Raw genomic sequence first — 16,728 nt, 5'->3', positions numbered from 1 at the left:
CAATGGATGAGGAATGAGATAAAGCCACTGGATTTAATGACCTTTGAGAGTTTCTGAAACTTGGTGAGACTCGAAGCCGCATTACAAGAGTGATAAAAAGGTGTGTGTGTGTGTGTGTGTGTGTGTGTGTGTGCTCACGCACTCCACTCCTTGCTCTATCTCTAACTGGCTGCTTGTCTTTATACAAGTTAATGTCACTGGACCTCAGTTTATCTTTAAAACGAGGGGATTCCCTTGATAAACACGTCTAGATTCTAGGAAGTTGAGGTAGATATTTTCAATGAATGAAAGAGTAAAAAAAACTAAGTGTATTTCCTACCAGTTCTAGAAATAATTTTCATAGATAAGGAGAAGTGGTTAGTACTGACTACTCACTTCAAGACATCTTGCTGTGAAAGCAAGTCTATCAGTAATAGATTAGCTAATGGAGACAGTATTATCACGGAAAATATTTTCAAGGCAGCGAGGACTCTTTTGGATTATTTCATCGTTTTGATCATCTAAAATGATACTTTGTATTATTACAAAGAGAGATAGGAGACCCTTGGCATTTAATTTTTCTGACATATTTTTGTTTTGACTTTTTGTGAATGTGTACAACATGCAATTCTGCAAAGTATGGATTTCTTACTCCTTTGACAATATTTATTAGGTCATAGCATTGGTAACACTGGAATTCAACAAAGTACAAGAAAAAAACATATTGGAAATGCAGTGTTGTCTTTGGTAACTGTTTTCCTATACATTGCCAAAGGTTTTGTTTTTGTTTTTCTCTTTTTCTTTTTCAATAAATCCAACCTACTCAAAAAGCCAGTAGGTGTTTTAAGGCATCAAGGCTGGTAAAATAATTCTGTGAACCTCAAATGCAGATTTTCAATATCTTCAATGAAGTATTTTGAAAGGTTGATGCCAAGTCCAAAGCTGGTTGAGAGATTCCAAGAATTTTGAGTGAACTTATTTCTCAGTATAAAATTATTACTATGTAATAGGTATATAGCAGTTTTTAAAAATAGTCTTTTCTTGCCACTTAAATTGTTTTCCTCCAGAAATTTATAAATTTATTCTAAAAGTTATTTATATTATATATTTAATTATATAGTATATATAATACTCTATTACATTTATAAACTACATTTATTTTCTGGGATGTTTACATTAACAAAGATCAGTGAAGGGGATTCTCTCAGTGAAGAGGCCTTGAATTATAAAGCTGGATTCTAACTGTCACTGTTTGCAGATGACATGATATTCTATGTAGAGAACCCTAAAGCCTCCACAAAAAAACTACTAGAACTAATAAGTGAATTCAGCAAGGTAGTAGTATAGAAGATTAATAAGAAATCTGTTGCATTTCTTTACACTAATAATGAAATATCAGAAAGAGAAGGTAAAAAAAAAAATCCTGTTTAAAATCATGTTAAAAAAAAGTACCTAGGAATAAACTTAACCAAGGAGGTGAAAGACCTATATGCTGAAAACTATAAAACACTGACAAAAGAAACTGAAGAAGATTCAAAGAAATGGAAAGATAATTTGTGTTTTTGGATTAAAAGAATTAATATTGTTAAAATGACAATACTATGCAAAGCAATCTACAGATTTAGTGCAATCCCTAGCAAAATACCCACAACATTTTTCACAAAACTAGAACAAATAATCTTAAAATTTATATGGAAGCCCCAAAGACCCAGAATTGCCAAAGCAATCCCAGGAAAAAAGAACAGAGCTGGAGGTATCTTCCAGACTTCAGATTATACTACAAAGCTACAGTAATAAAAACAGCATGGTAGAAGAAATCTAATGGTTAAATTTTCCATTTGTATTTTATTTTCTTGAATACTTTTTTTCATAGCTGTCTAAGAAGATTTAAAAATCATTGCACTTTGGTCAAAAAAATAATAAATTTATCTTATAAAAAAACAGCATGGTATTGGCATAAAGACAGACATATAGATCAATGGGACAGAATAGAGAGCCCAGAAATAAAAACCCATACACCTACCGTCAATTAATCTATGACAAAGGAGACAAGAATATACAATGGAAAAAAGACAGTCTCTACAACAAGTGGTGCTGGGAAAGCTGGATAGCTACATGTAATTCAATGAAAATAGAACATTTCCGCACACCATACGCAAAAATAAACTCAAAATGGTTTAAAGACCTAAATATAAGACATGACACCATTAAACTCCTAGAAGAAAACATTCTTTGACATAAAGTGTAACAATATTTTCTTAGATCAATCTCCCAAGGCAAAAGAAATAAAAGCAAAAATAAACATGTGGAACCTAATCAAACTTAAAAGCTTTTGCACAGCAAAGAAACCGTCAACAAACAAAAAGACCTATGGAATGGGAGAAAATATTTGCAAATGATGCAAACTACAAGGAGTTAATATCCAAAATATGCAAACAGCTCATACAACTCAATATCAAAAAAACCCCAAACAACCCAATCCAAAAATGGGCAGAAGACCTAAATAGACATTTCTCCAAAGAAGGCATACATATGGCCAACAGAGATGTGAAAAAACGCTCAACATTGCTAACTATTAGAGAAATGCAAATCAAAACTACAATGTGGTATCACCTCACACCAGTCAGAATGGCCATCATCAAAAAGTCTACAAACAATAAATGCTGGAGAGGGTGTGGAGAAAAGGGAATCCTCCTACACTGTCGGTGGGAATGTAAATTGATGCAGCCACTATGGAGAACAGTATGGAGGTTCCTTACAAAACTAAAAATAGAACTATCATATGACCCAGCAATCCCACTCCTGAGTATACAACCGGAAAAAACAAAAACTCTAATTTGTAAAGATACATGCACCCCAATGTTCATAGCAGCACTATTTACAATAGCCAAGACATGGAAACAAACCAAGCGCCCATCAATAGATGACTCGCTTAAGAAGATGTGGTATATATATACAATGGAACATTACTCAGCCATAAAGAAATGCAATATTGCCATTTGCAGCAACATGGATAGACCTACAGAATATTATGCTTAGTGAAATAAGTCAGAGAAAGACAAATACTATACATCACTTATATGTATACAAATAATAAAAATGAATAAAACTTAAAATAAAAAATAATACAAATGATAGTGATATATGCAAACCACAAACAGATTCACAGACATAGAAAGCTTATGGTTACCAAAGGCGAGAGTGCAGGGGAGTGATAAATTAGAAGTATGGGATTAACAGATAAAAACTACCTTACATAAAACAGATAAGCAACAAGGATTTATTGCATAGCACAGGGAATTATATTCAATATCTTGTAATAACCTATAATGGAATACAATCTGCAAAAAATATAACTGAATCACTATGCTGTACACCTCAAACTAAACTAATGCAATATTTTAAAAAACTTGATTCTAGACTTTTCTGACAGTTCTTCCAACTGAAAATGGCTTTATCTGATATTTATCTAGAAGAAGCTATTCTTCAGGGAAACTGATGGCATGCTGGGTAAATTCTCTAATTCAACTAGAAAATCTCAGCTGCATTTTCTAAAGCTGACATACGAGCAAGGAGCAAATCAAAGAGGAAAATATTTTAACACCCTGAATTCATCACAGTATTTAAACAATTAGAATTTTACTTTATTTCAGAATAAGTTTACAGCTGAAAAAAAGGTATTTACTAAAGCCACAACATTCTTCATACGGACAAAAACTTTTCTAGCAAAACTGTGGTACACAAGCATTAGTAATTTGAATACTATACGGTTATAGAAGATATTTAAAAAATGGAAATGATGTATTCCAAAGGCTGTACTAGGCACAATATATATGCTTGTATTGGGTCTGCAAGCATTATACTAAAATTCATTACATGTAATCCAAGAAGTTGCAGGTTTCCAGCACTATGTACTAACAAGACAGAAAGGAATATCAGAGTTACTCTCGCGTTGAAAAAGCATGTACTATCAACACTGCAAAACAGGAGCAGCAAGCCAAGCCAACAAACAATCCCTTAGGTTTTAGAAGTTGTAATATAACTATGGCTTTTTCATTTTCATTTTTGAGACTGGCTAGCGAGTCTGGCAAGTGGAAAAGAAGAAAGTCTATAATAAAACATTAAAGACATCACTTAAAAGGCATCTGATATTTCACAGGTTCAAAATTGGAAAATAACAACTGAGCTTGTTCCTAGAGCAACATTGTGAGGTATTATAGAGCAAAAATCACCCTGCTTTTTCCTATCAATCTTTTGGCATAAAAATCTCAGAAAAGTAGGGCTTCCCTGGTGGCGCAGTGGTTGAGAGTCCGCCTGATGATGCACGGGTTCGTGCCCCGGTCTGGGAAGATCCCACATGCTACGGAGCTGCTGGGCCCGTGAGCCATGGCCGCTGAGCCTGCGTGTCCGGAGCCTGTGCTCTGCAACGGGAGAGGCCACAACAGTGCAAGGACCGCGTACCGCAAAAAAAAAAAAAAAAAAAATCTCAGAAAAGTAAAAGTTTTCCAAGTGACATGGCAGAAAGGTATTTAAGATAAATCATTAGAGTTTACTTTTGGTTGTTGGTAACTGCAAAGAATAAAGGTCTTTTCAAGGACCAAGAAACTGGATGTGGTTCTTAGTACGGAACTTATGTTTTTTTAAAAACATGGGTTGAAATATGTATTCAGGCTGACAGTGTATTCATGCTGATAAAGGTGGTAAAAAGAAGAAAACAAAAATCGTACATTTTTTAGAGCATACTACTACCAAATATATGGAAATTGTCTAAAAGATAAAAATGTACATCTTAGATTCTCAAAGGTTTTATTTTTCAACTAGCAATTCAACATGAGTGAGTCATGCAATATTTTTACCTCTTAACTACTGTGATAATGATATGAGGGGAACAGAGTTCTCTTTTTTTCCTTTAAATGTATGAACGCTCACAAGTCATCATGTGGAACTCAAATCACACACAAAGGCAAATCATGAAGAAACGTTAAATATTCCAAAATGCCCACGAAGGCGTGCCAGAAATTATGCTGTTTCTATAGCACAGAATTGTTGGAGGCCAAAGCTAAAGCAGTAGGTGCTACTGCAACTTCTAGGTCTTTAATGCTGCTTTTATTTGTTTTTGTTTTTTTGATGGGGGGGATTCAGGTCAGGGGGTTCGGTGGTCTCTCAGAAACCATAATTTCTGCAGGTTCAGTGACCAACTTGGATCCATCCCATGCTGTCTTGAACTGTTCAGGAACGGGAAATTCTCTCTGGAAAAAGGCCAGAAGAACAAAGTTATTTAAACCAAGGCTTTGCAAACAGATGGAAGGCTGATTAGTGTCACATGATGGACAAAGACATTTTGTGGAACCCAAACCTGCATCAGGGAGCGATGCATGGTCACGTGTCAGCTCTGTGACTGCCTGCCAGCATCCTCATTGATGCTAGCACTTACTAAGAACCAGGCATTCTGCTGAGCACCAGATATACGTGAACTCAGTTCATCTCTGCAAGAACTTTAAGAGCTAGATATTATTGAGATGCCATCTACAGGAAACAGAGGCCTGAGAGGTCAAGCCTCTGAGCAGCCAAAGTTCAAACCTGAGACTTTTTACCCTTGACCCTGCGCCAGACTCAAACATGCACTGGGGATCATGCTGAAAGGCAGACTGTCTGATTCAGTAGATCTGGGAAAGAGGATGACAATCTCCATTTCCCACAAGTTCCAGGGGGATGCCAAAGCTGCTGGCCCCCAGTCTGAATAAGGGCTTTATCCCGGCGTTATGTCTACCCTGTGATGAAATATAAAAATGTGCTGCAAGTTATATATAAACTTGTTACCCTTCATCCTGCTTTCCTACTCTTCCCATTGGGGAATACATGCCCCCCTTCACACACACCCCTACACACACACACACACACACACACACAAACACAAAGAAAAATGCAGAAGAGTCAAAATAAAATTAGTTTGGGCTCTCTCCTTTTCCTGGAGAGTGATTCCCCAGTCATTGCAGGAGAGGGCAGGAAAGGAAGCTGAGGAGCGGTCCCCTGAGCCCTGGCTTTGTGACATCCCTGGACTTCCTGTACCGCAGTGTGATAAGCTGGTGCCTGTGCTCATCTGTCGGTGAGATGTGATGTTTCACATCTACTGGAATACACACACTAACACGTATCTTCCTAGATGTTGGGTCCAGCTGTTTCTTTCGGAAGAAGCTATTTATTTAACTACTTTAAAGGGAAGGCCCTTTCTATCATGAGTGGTGAATTCTCCTTGAGTGAAATCTGTGATAGTCTTAAGAGAAAGTAAAGAAGACACAATCTGAGAAACGTAGTGTGTGTGTGCGCGCGCGCGTGTGTGTGTGGCTAACATCCTTTCTGGGGCTCTTCTTTTTTTTTTTTTTTTTGCGGTACGCGGGCTTCTTACTGCCGTGGCCTCTCCCGCCGCGGAGTACAGCCTCCGGACGCACAGGCTCAGCGGCCTTGGCTCACGGGCCCAGCCGCTCTGCGGCACGTGGGATCCTCCCGGACCGGGGCACGAACCCGTGTCCCCTGCATCGGCAGGCGGACTCCCAATCACTGCGCCACCAGGGAAGCCCCTGGGGCTCTTCTTGATGAATAAACCAGGCTTGGTGTACCAGGCCAGGTGGAGAATGCCCCAGAGTGGAGGCACCTCTTTGATGGTAACTGCACTACAGCTGTTCCCAGTCTTTCTTGGGGGTGACATGATAGTAATGTGATGACAGACCTTCTCTGGGAGACTGATTCCCTTCAGAATGAATCATCCCCACCATCTACTTCGAGATTACAATGCCCGTGGCAGGACCTCTGTATTGCTCCCTACTACCCCCAGCTGGAAAATGCGTGAAGTGGGCCATGGACTGAAGACAGAAGATAATTCACCTATAGAGGGGAGACTACGTTTTCAGCATAAAAGCTCAGGTTCTGAGCTATACTCATCCTTTAGGTCAGTGGATCCCAATCTTGGCTCCACACTGGAATCACCCGGGAAGTTTTAACCAATACAGATGTCTGGATACCACATCCAGGGATTCTAGTTTAGTCTGCAGTGCTCGTCCAAACCCCCATTGCTTTTCTTAGCAGTTCCAGCCAGTTTCCATGAAGCTGAGCCTTCTGCTTAAACAGCTGCAAAGGCCAGGAATCATCCTAATTTTTAGCTTTCCTCTTCTGAAGCTGTTCTGTATTGGCTTTAGCTCTTCAGTATTTTTTTTTTAGGTGTAGAGCCCAAGAGGAGATATTTCTCTAGCTCAGGGTTAGGCTGTCCAGATACCTAGTGAAGCATGGTCCAATGCTTGTGGAGTTTTGTTCTTTAGACTTAAACAATGAATTCTGAACTGAAATATGTGGTGTGTGCCTGGGTAGTGCTCACTGGCAGGTGGGGAAAGGAGAACATGGCAGCAATCCAGTTGTCTGCCTAAGGAGATTAACCTGAGTGCTGACTGCAGTGTAGACGGCTGGTGATTGACCCATAGGCTAATGGGGGGGTCCTCTTTCAAAGGTGTGCCTAAGTTACGTTTTCTCCCATCCTTCCCAGTTCACTGCTTCCTTGCACAGTTAGAACCAGAGGGAATGATCTCTGGATTTACTTCTCCACTTTCAGGAAGCAACAACTAGGGACTTCCCTGGAGGTCTAGGTGTTAAGACTTCGCCTTCCAATGCAGGGGGCGTGGGTTTGACTCCTGGTTGGGGAGCTAAGATCCCACATGCCTCTTGGCCAAAAATTCAGAAGGTAAAACAGAAGCACTATTGTAACAAATTCAATAAAGACCTTAAAAAGGGTCCACATCAAAAAAAAAAAAAAAAAAAAAAAAAGGAACAACTAATAGGAAGTAATAACTTGCTTTCAAATGGCAACAACCAGCAAGTCCATCACACTGCATGATGCAGAAAATGTATTTATTTATACTTCCTTTTCAATGTGTGAGAATATCTGCTTGCTTCTTTTAGAAACTGCTTTGCTGGGGAGAGGAGACAAAGAAAATACATGGTGGCTTAGGCTACCGTTTCTTAGAAGGGTCACTGGATGGACTGATAATATCAGAATCACCTGGGTATATTAAAACTACAGATTCCTGGGCCCCCTCCAAGCCTCCTGAATCTAACCTCTGGGTGTGAAGTTTGGGAGCTGGTATTTTCATCAAGCTTCCCAGCTGATTCTTATGCTGGGTTTGAGAACCACTGACGTGAGAATACCTATACAAATAGGTCCACTTATTATTACCTCCTTTCCCTCCTTTTTTTCCCCCAAAGCACTTCTCCCTCTTTTCTGTTTGCCTCCACCATAGCAAAGGAAAATATTTGGTCCTAAATAATATGAACTCAGATAGATGCCTGGTGTACTATTTGATAAGAGCTAGCCTGTTAAGGTAGTTATCAGGAAAATGCTTTGAGAATCACAGATCCAGGACCGGGCATAGTCAAGAAACTAACAGGGGAGCAGATAGGTGAAAAGCCACTCTCTGAATTCCTCTCCTGCCTGTGAATTATTCTCCAAAGGAAGGTCACAGGTTGGGAGGTGATTAATCAGTCTCTAAGAATGTTAATAATGAAAAATTCTTCACAGTCTTTTCAAAGGTACTTACATAATCACCGTCCCGAGGGATAAGTATATTCATCTCAGATGACTTGGCACTCACAATCTCACAGTCTAACGCATCTTCACTGAGGTATATGTGGCAGCCTTCTGTCTTATTAATGGAAATTGTTGGCACTTTCCCCATCACCTGAAATAGAAGGGAAAAAAATCTAGGGCCAAAGCAAATAAACAGAAATTCCAATGTCCCCAAATAAGTACAGTCCACAGGCCTAACCAAGCATTAGGAATGGCTGGGTTAGGGCTGGAGAGGCTGGCTGAATGACCAAGTCTCCAGGGTGAATTAGTACGTGTCATTTGGGGACAGAATGAAAGGACCACACAAGGGGATTCTCAAACCTCAGGGTCTCTTTCCTGACACAAAATAAAGGGACTAATTGGAAAACAGCAGCTAAATGTTCAGAAAAAGTTTCACAACCCCGTTAGTGGATTTGAAACATATATTTGATTTCACGATAAAAGAAACAAGATGCATTTGCTTTCATGTGCTTAAAATTTTAGTTTTGACGAATCTCTAGGAAACTTGGATTAAAACACGCACTAATACTGTCATTTAAGAGTAAATAAATTATTCTGTAATTGAGAAGATTTTTCCTGAATCTAAATAAGAATAAATAAGAAACACTACAATTCTTTTCACATAAGTCCTTTGCTAGATAAAAATCTCACTGGCTGAATGTGGAGCTTAAATGAGATAATGAGTGTCTAGGTATTCTGAAATGTATTCATTTCAGGAGCCCAAACTGGAGACTTGGTTCAGGCTACTCACTGTATAGGTAAATAGTACCACACACAAGAGGAGGTGGTTCTTTGTACTGTTACAAATATCAAGTGCTATAAACATTATGATCAGTTTTAAATTTCTTTTTTAACAGTCAGTTTTCAGATATTCCAGCCCCCCAAATCTCTACAGGCACAGACTATTCCCCCAACGACCATATTACAACTACATAATTTTCCTTCTCGTAATGGTAATTGAAGCGATAACATCATCTCCTCTTTCACCCTGAAGAAAAGGCTGGGTTGCAAATTAAAGGAGCAACTCCTGTGATGGTGAAGGTGATGTAAAGAATTCCTTAGGGGAATCTAGCCAGGTCACTACACTTCTCTGTTTTCTCCTCTCCCCACAGAAACTGGACACCAAGTTGGAATTGAGCCCCAGTGCCAAAAGAAAAAAAAAAGGCAGAGGTAGTTTAAGGTCAGGTAAGCACAGGGCTTTGCCATAAATAAAATAATATCTATATGTATATATCAAGAATGTGTCAGCAGTAATGTTTTGGCAATTTCTAGGTTTATTTTATAATGATGAAGAGCATTTCCATAGCGACCAGAACTGTATGAATACCAGGCAAGCAAAGGGAAAGAAGTAAATTGTCAGTGTGTCTTAGGAGATTCATTTATGAGACAGAGTGGGGTCACATGAGGATAGCACGTTTAGCACATAAAATGCTAAAATATCTATGTATCTGAAAATCTGAAAAGCAGTAGACTTTTTAAATAGCCCTGAGGGGATAAGAATTGTCATTTCCACATCATTTTTAGTCAATATTTCCTTAGAGTAAATTATATACAGTACATGCCTTTTTTCCCTGGTACTCTGTAAACATTTTGAGAACAGAGATTGTTTCTTATCAGAACCGGACTAAAAAGTAGCTCCTCTGTTGAGTGACAGGTGATATGTGACCTTGCCCAGGCCAATGCTCTAGCATTTAATACATGTACCTGTATTCTTTGTTTTTCTTAAATTTATTTCTCTATACGTTTAAAAAAATTTCCACATAATATCTTAGTCTCCTCTCTCCCATAATTTGTACTATTTTTCTAGGATAGTTTGCAAAAAAACAGAATTACTGAACTAAATCATATGAACTTTCCTCTGTGCACTTTTCCTCCTTTCAATTTTTTTAACAGCATTATTGAAGTAAAATGTGAAAACATAAAATTCACCTGCCTTAAGTGTACAATTTAATGATATTTAGTGAATTTGTGCAACCATCACTTCAATTCAGTTTTAGAATATTTCCATCATCCCCCAAATACCCCTCATGCCCATTTACAGCCAATCTCCGTCCTCATCCCCAGGCAGCCTGCACTAATCTGCGTTCTGTCTTTATTGTGTCCAGGCCCTTTTAAAATAGTTTATTAAATGTTTTAAATAGGTAATGACAATCGCTTGGTTTGAACATCCAGACGGTTGAAGTGTTCAGTAAAATGTCTCTCCCTTGTTTCTGAACCACGCTGCCAAGTTTCTATCCCTCTTGGACAGATAACCATGATTTATCCTTCCAGATTGCTTTAAGGCCCATAGCCTTAAACATGTGTATTTCAAACACAGAAGCATACAAAGAATAATATAACAACAATGTAAATATATATATGCCTGTTAAACAGCTTTATCGGAGTTTAACATCTTGGCTCATTTGCCTTTTTTTTAGGACTATCATCTTACAATATAGTTGAAGCCCCCTCTCTACCATCCCCCGTCTCACTGTCCTCCTTCCTTCCCTCCACAGACGTAACTACTCTTCTGAATTTTGTATTTACAATTCACAGCAGGTTTGTCTCTTGCGTAAGGTGAACTTGAGCCCTCATGAGTATATTTAAAATGTGCGTATTGTTTTGCATGTTTTTGATCTTTATATAAAGGGACACATTATACAGTGCCTATTGTTCTATAATCTGCCTTTGTCACTCAAGGCTCCTTCTGAGATTTTCCTATTTTTATACATGTAAGTGTAGCTCATTCATTTATTTAACCACTGTACAGTATTCTATTAGGTGGATTTATTTATTCATTTACCAGCTGGTGGACATTTAAATTGTTTTTGTTTTTATTGCCATTATGGATAATACTGCAATAAACATTTATCCATGTCTCATCAGCATTTGTACTAGAGCTTCTTTAGTGCACACACCTAAGAGTGAAATTGCTTGGTTACAGGCTATGACTGCCTTTGACTTTATTAGATGGTGCCAATTTGCTCTGCACAGTGAGTGTACTAGTTTACTCTCCCAACACTGATGTATCAGGGTTCTCATAACAACGCTTGTACCGTGAGACTTTTTAATATACAGGCAGTCCTCAAGTTGCACAGTTCGGATACGCGTGCGTTTCAGCTAACATGCCCCTTGCAAAGTAAGGACAGCCTGAATTCAAAACTGTTGAGTGTAAGAAGATATAGCTAATTAATCTGCATTTCTTCTTCTATTAGGCAGGTTGTGCATATGTTCATATATTTATCAAATACTTCACTTTTTCTTCTCTGAATTGCCCTGATATTCTTTGCCCATTTTTCTGCTGAGTTGTTAGTCTTCCTCGGGCCCAGCCGCTCCGCGGCATGTGGGATCCTCCCAGACCGGGGCACAACCCGTGTCCCCTGCATCGGCAGGCGGACTCTCAACCACTGCGCCACCAGGGAAGCCCTGTGTTAAGTTCTTTATAAATTCTGGTTATAAATCCTTTTTGATTATCTGCATTGCAAGTGTCTTTCTTCAATCCATGCCCCATCTTTCAGCTTTGTATGTGATGTCTTCTGTTGAACACATAAATTTTAGCGTGGTTAGATTCACCTGTCCTTTTCTTTATAGTTTGTGCTTTTTGACCCTAATTGCTTTTCTACTGATTTTCTTTTGTATTTTATTCTCAAAGTTTAAAAGTATTTCTTTTTATAATTGGGACTTTACTTTTAAATATGGTATGAGGTAGAGATTAGATATTTTTTTCCCACATGGAGGGTCCTAAAATACATCTCCATGTATGTGCCAACTATTGAATGTACTACTCTAGTTAAAAGGGGCAGTGGTGAAAAGCCTAGTAAAACCAAAGAGAACAATCTATAAAACTAGCAGCCAATTTTAAAAAACATTATCAGGAAACATCAGATAATAAGGGGTGATTAACAATACGAAAACAGTGTAATCAAAGATAGTAGTTATAGCTGTGGCCAAAGTAAGAAGTCGTTTAGCTTTTGGCATATTATAAAATCCCATTTGGCTAAATAAATATTGCTAAAACAGTGCAGATTTTCTTCTGTTTTGCAGACTCAATTTCAATCCTGCTCTCCAAGTTGTTTTTCTGATAACCTCATTGACTCTTCAGAAAAACTTTACCCAGAACCAATTTTTCCTGAGGGAAATAAATTCTCTTCCGCATGGTACTATTATGCTAGGAGAACCTCTTAATATTTCGGTTCACTCATTAGTTGATTTATTCCAATCACCCATTCATCAAACATTTATTGGACACCTACTATGTTCAGGTACTGTGCAAATTTCTGGAGCTGTAAAGATTAATTGGCTGTTCTTGAAATAGAAATGGTAAACTAGTAATTGCTGTGCAAGATAGGATGTGTTATAAGAGGTTGAAAAGGGGGAATTAACACTGTCCAAAAAGTAAGAGAGGGCTTCAGAGAGGAGGTGAAGACAGACCTGTGTCTAGAGGGAAAGAGAATAAGAGTTTTACAGGTGGACATGGAGGGCCCCTTGTAAGCAGAGGGGACGTCTAGGCAAAGCCATAGGCAGTGGGGGCCAGGAATGGCTGAGAGGGTCAGTTACCTGCATCTGAATGTCCTTGGAGTTGATCACTTCCACAATGCCCACCACATTGTCCAACACAAGGCCAAGCTTCTTACAGCTGTCTGGGGAAAAAACAATCTACTAAATCCATTCAGCACATTTATACAAAGCAGCTTATCACAGTAGGCACAGACCCACAATCCTGCCCTACCAATTGTAATGGAATTTATTTTCCCTTTTATCTGTAGAGTAGACTTGCTGCATTTGAAAATGTAAGCCACCTGTCTCAGTTCAGTCTCTGAAATCACAAGGTCATTCCTGTCCTCTTGGTATTCCTAAAATTAAAACATATGCAAATATTAAATATAAGGATGCATAAGTTAAGTCCACCGCATGCTGAAATCACTGTGGAGCATTCACCAGTTACAGCTTCTCAACATGTTCTTCCTTTAGGAACCATTTTCTTAACAGACCAAACCGCAGGTCTGACTTTGTCACTGTAATGTTGGGAATGAGAGGAACGGCTGCTCGGAAGGGGGGTCGGTGTCAAGTTGTGAAACATCAGGCAGCAGGCACGCTGGCTAGTGGGCGGGGGCTGCAGCAGGGATGTGAGGGCTTTGGGCTGAGTCTGGCCGCTGAGTCTGGACTTGATGCTGCAGTACTACCTGCAAGTAGGAGTTGGACAAATAAACTAGCAAAGGTCACAACAGTGGTCTAAGTCCCAGTGTACTTTCGGACCATGACAACCTTTCTGAGGACTTTGTTCCTCCATCTTTAGGGAAGGCCCCTGAACTGGCAGGGGGCACCAGCTTCCATCCACATTCAAAGTGTCTTTGTCCTGCTCAGACAACTGTGAAAGTGGTGGGTGACGCAGTACGTTGTATCAGCACCTCGGCCAGTGGAATAGGATGAAACACCCTACAGTAGATCAGAATGGGGCACAGATTAAAAGTTTCCAGAAAGAGGATTCAAATTCATAGAGACAGAAAGTAGAAAGGTGGTTGCCAGGTGGTGACGTGAGGGGGAATGGGGAATTATTGTTTAAGCGGTGCAGTTTCAGTTGTACCAGATGGAAAGAGTTCTGTGGATGGATGGTGGGGATGGGTGCGCGACAGTGTGAATGTACTTAATGCCACTGAACTGTGCACTTAAATGTTAAGATGGTAAATTTTGTGTTATGTGTACTTTACCACAATTTAAAAAATAATTTTTAAAAAGTTGAAGAAAAAATGGGAAATCCTTAAGGCCCTGGCAAACAGTTTAGCCATTGTTTCTTTCATCAGAGTATGTCAGAAATAAAGTTAAAGGGCTTCACTCACCACTCTCCATTTCTTCCCTTCCAACTCTAACACAGGAGCATGTTTCTTAGGAGGATGAGACTGGGGAGACTTGGGGCCTGGAGTGTGGCTTTTGGTAGGAGACGGAGTTTGTCCTCCGTGAGCCCGGAGGCTGGGATTCTTGTATGTCTTCTGGTCATCTGTAACATGCCGGAGCCCTGGGAAGGTAACACATAGACACGTTTCCTACATTTTATGCAAAGGGAAATGTCCCTAACTCCTTGTATCAACATGATGTAAACAGCACAGGTAATGCTATTTTCATAACAGTTGAGTGTTTTCTCAAGGTCAGTATGCAGAGGCTGAGACCCATGTAAGTTTAGAGCTAACAGAAGCCCTGTAAGTATTTTTTAATTTGAGGAACCTCTTTTTTTTTTTTTTTTTTTTGGCTCTACCACATGGGCTGCAGGACTTTAGTTCCCTGACCAGGGATTGAACCATTGCCCCCTGCAGTGGAAGCTTGGAGTCCTAACCATTGGACTGTCAGGAAATTCCCCTTGAGGAACCTCTTCTTGAAGGAGATAAGCTAATAGATAAAAATTATGCAAAATGCAAACCCCCTCGCCAGAAAGCATTCCATGATTTACTTCTGTCATAGCTAAATCATTTCCTAGATACAGTCTATAAAGTTAGGGCATTTCAGTGAGCATAGGTCAGAGTACGGAATCGACTTAAGGGTTATGAGTCCATTCCCTTCCTTTGTGGATGAGGGGACAATGCAGCCAGTTGCAGCCACAGAAATAGTTTTGGTTCTTAGCTCCCAGCACAGCACACAAGAACACTTATACCATAATTCCTATTACCCATGCAAAGCAAAAATACATCTGCATAAAGTTTTTGGCAACATGAATTTATTAAGTAAATGATTAAAAATATTAACCATTCACAAAGGTAGTTCAATGATACAATTCTTTGACAAGCCCATACACCTCTGAGGACAGAGGTTCTATTATTTGTCATTTTTATTTCACTTGATCTTGATGCCTTGATTGTAGCTGGTGCTGAAGCATCAAGGGCTGAAGTGGTGATACAGTGCAGTGGTCCATTTAGAACCTAGAATCTCTGAGTTCTTCTTTCTGATCCACCCGACAGCCCACTGAGCCCATCTACCTTGAGATGAAGAACACACGGCTCTCCATGTAGTAGGGACTGGGATGGAATGATGTATCCATCACCGTGGGCTCTGAGGAATCTGTGTGCCTGAAGCCAGAGGGAGACAGCCTCAAGGTCTGGTTTTCTCACCTCTTGTAATTGCTTCCCCTTGGTTAAGTTGTGCAAATAAAGCTGAGCGTGAAGGAGAGGACTCCTCTCTTCTGCCCTCGCTATCAAAGGGTGGAGGTGGCCCTGGAGGAGGTGGAGGTGGAGGAAGGCCAGGCCCAACAGAGAGGACAGACAACGCTGATGCAGTTGATGCTACTGGACCCTGTGGGAGAGAGAAGACGGAAAGCACTCTATTGAGATGATACCCTTGCTGAGAGCTGGGATTCTGCCAACATCACTTAGAACCTGTTGTCAATGAGGGAGTGGGGTTCGAGATTCACAAAGGGCACCCAGGGGTATACCTGTGCATCATGGGTCTGTTTGGGAAGACCTGGGACCAAGTGGGGGTTTGCCTTGGGAACACGGAGCATCACGTAGCTGTATAGCCCTGTCAGTAGAAACTGCACGTGCCAGATTCACACTGCCAATTCAGAGGCAAACAAAGCCATATTCATAGGCTCATGTCCAAAGCTCAGGATATGAATGAAACTGGGCTTTGGCCAATTGATAATCATAAGAAAAAAGTGGTCCAACTAGTAAGAGGATTCTTTTGGGGACACTGGGAATTACAACCACCAATGAGAGAGAGAGAGAGAGGAAAAATATTCAGTGGCTAGCTTCATGAGCAGCTAAAGAAAGAGACACTGAAACTCTTTCTCTGCAACTCATTTTTCAAGTATGCATGCCTCAAACCGAACCCCAAGAACTCCACATGTGACCTGGATGCCTGTCAAACATGAAGGTGATCAGGGTCCAGGATGCTTCTGATGGTTTGGTTCATCTAATGCTGACTGTTCGTAAACCAGAGAAAATTGTATTTTGCCTGAGAAAGACCTATGCTTATTCTTTTCTCTGCTATGTGAAGTGCAATCTTTGTTTTCAATATGAAGTTCTAACAAATTCAAATGTCAGTAAAAGGTGATAGACAATAGAGGGATTTGCTTCAATGTTTTGAGAGGACCCCACAGACGAAGCTGTCACAGAGCTTAAAACTAGTAAGACAGAAGCACACGTATACAATAACCTTGTGTTATGTACCATTTT

At 39.8% G+C, this 16,728-nt stretch overlaps 1 protein-coding gene across 4 annotated transcripts in view; it reads right to left on the bottom strand.

Moving 5' to 3' along the window:
- Positions 1-4,768: 4,768 nt before the first annotated feature.
- Positions 4,769-16,728, bottom strand: part of CAP2 (cyclase associated actin cytoskeleton regulatory protein 2) — a 127,554-nt gene continuing 115,594 nt past the window's right edge. For all 4 annotated transcript variants that reach the window (XM_024763899.1, XM_024763907.1, XM_024763892.1 and 1 more), the window contains 6 exons: positions 15,667-15,847; positions 14,407-14,582; positions 13,299-13,422; positions 13,127-13,209; positions 8,562-8,702; positions 4,769-5,228 (listed from right to left, as the gene is read on the bottom strand). In XM_024763899.1, coding sequence (XP_024619667.1) covers positions 5,118-5,228; positions 8,562-8,702; positions 13,127-13,209; positions 13,299-13,422; positions 14,407-14,582; positions 15,667-15,847 — 816 coding nt within the window. In that variant the 3' untranslated portion in view covers positions 4,769-5,117. The remainder of the gene's footprint in view (positions 5,229-8,561; positions 8,703-13,126; positions 13,210-13,298; positions 13,423-14,406; positions 14,583-15,666; positions 15,848-16,728) is intronic.

The sequence above is a fragment of the Neophocaena asiaeorientalis genome, unplaced genomic scaffold, assembly GCF_003031525.2.
Source record: "Neophocaena asiaeorientalis asiaeorientalis breed wild unplaced genomic scaffold, Neophocaena_asiaeorientalis_V1.1 scaffold427, whole genome shotgun sequence".
Classification (NCBI taxonomy): Eukaryota; Metazoa; Chordata; class Mammalia; order Artiodactyla; family Phocoenidae; genus Neophocaena; species Neophocaena asiaeorientalis.
The sequence above is the reverse complement of the archived record's forward strand: the minus strand, read 5'-3'. Positions and strand labels throughout refer to the sequence as shown.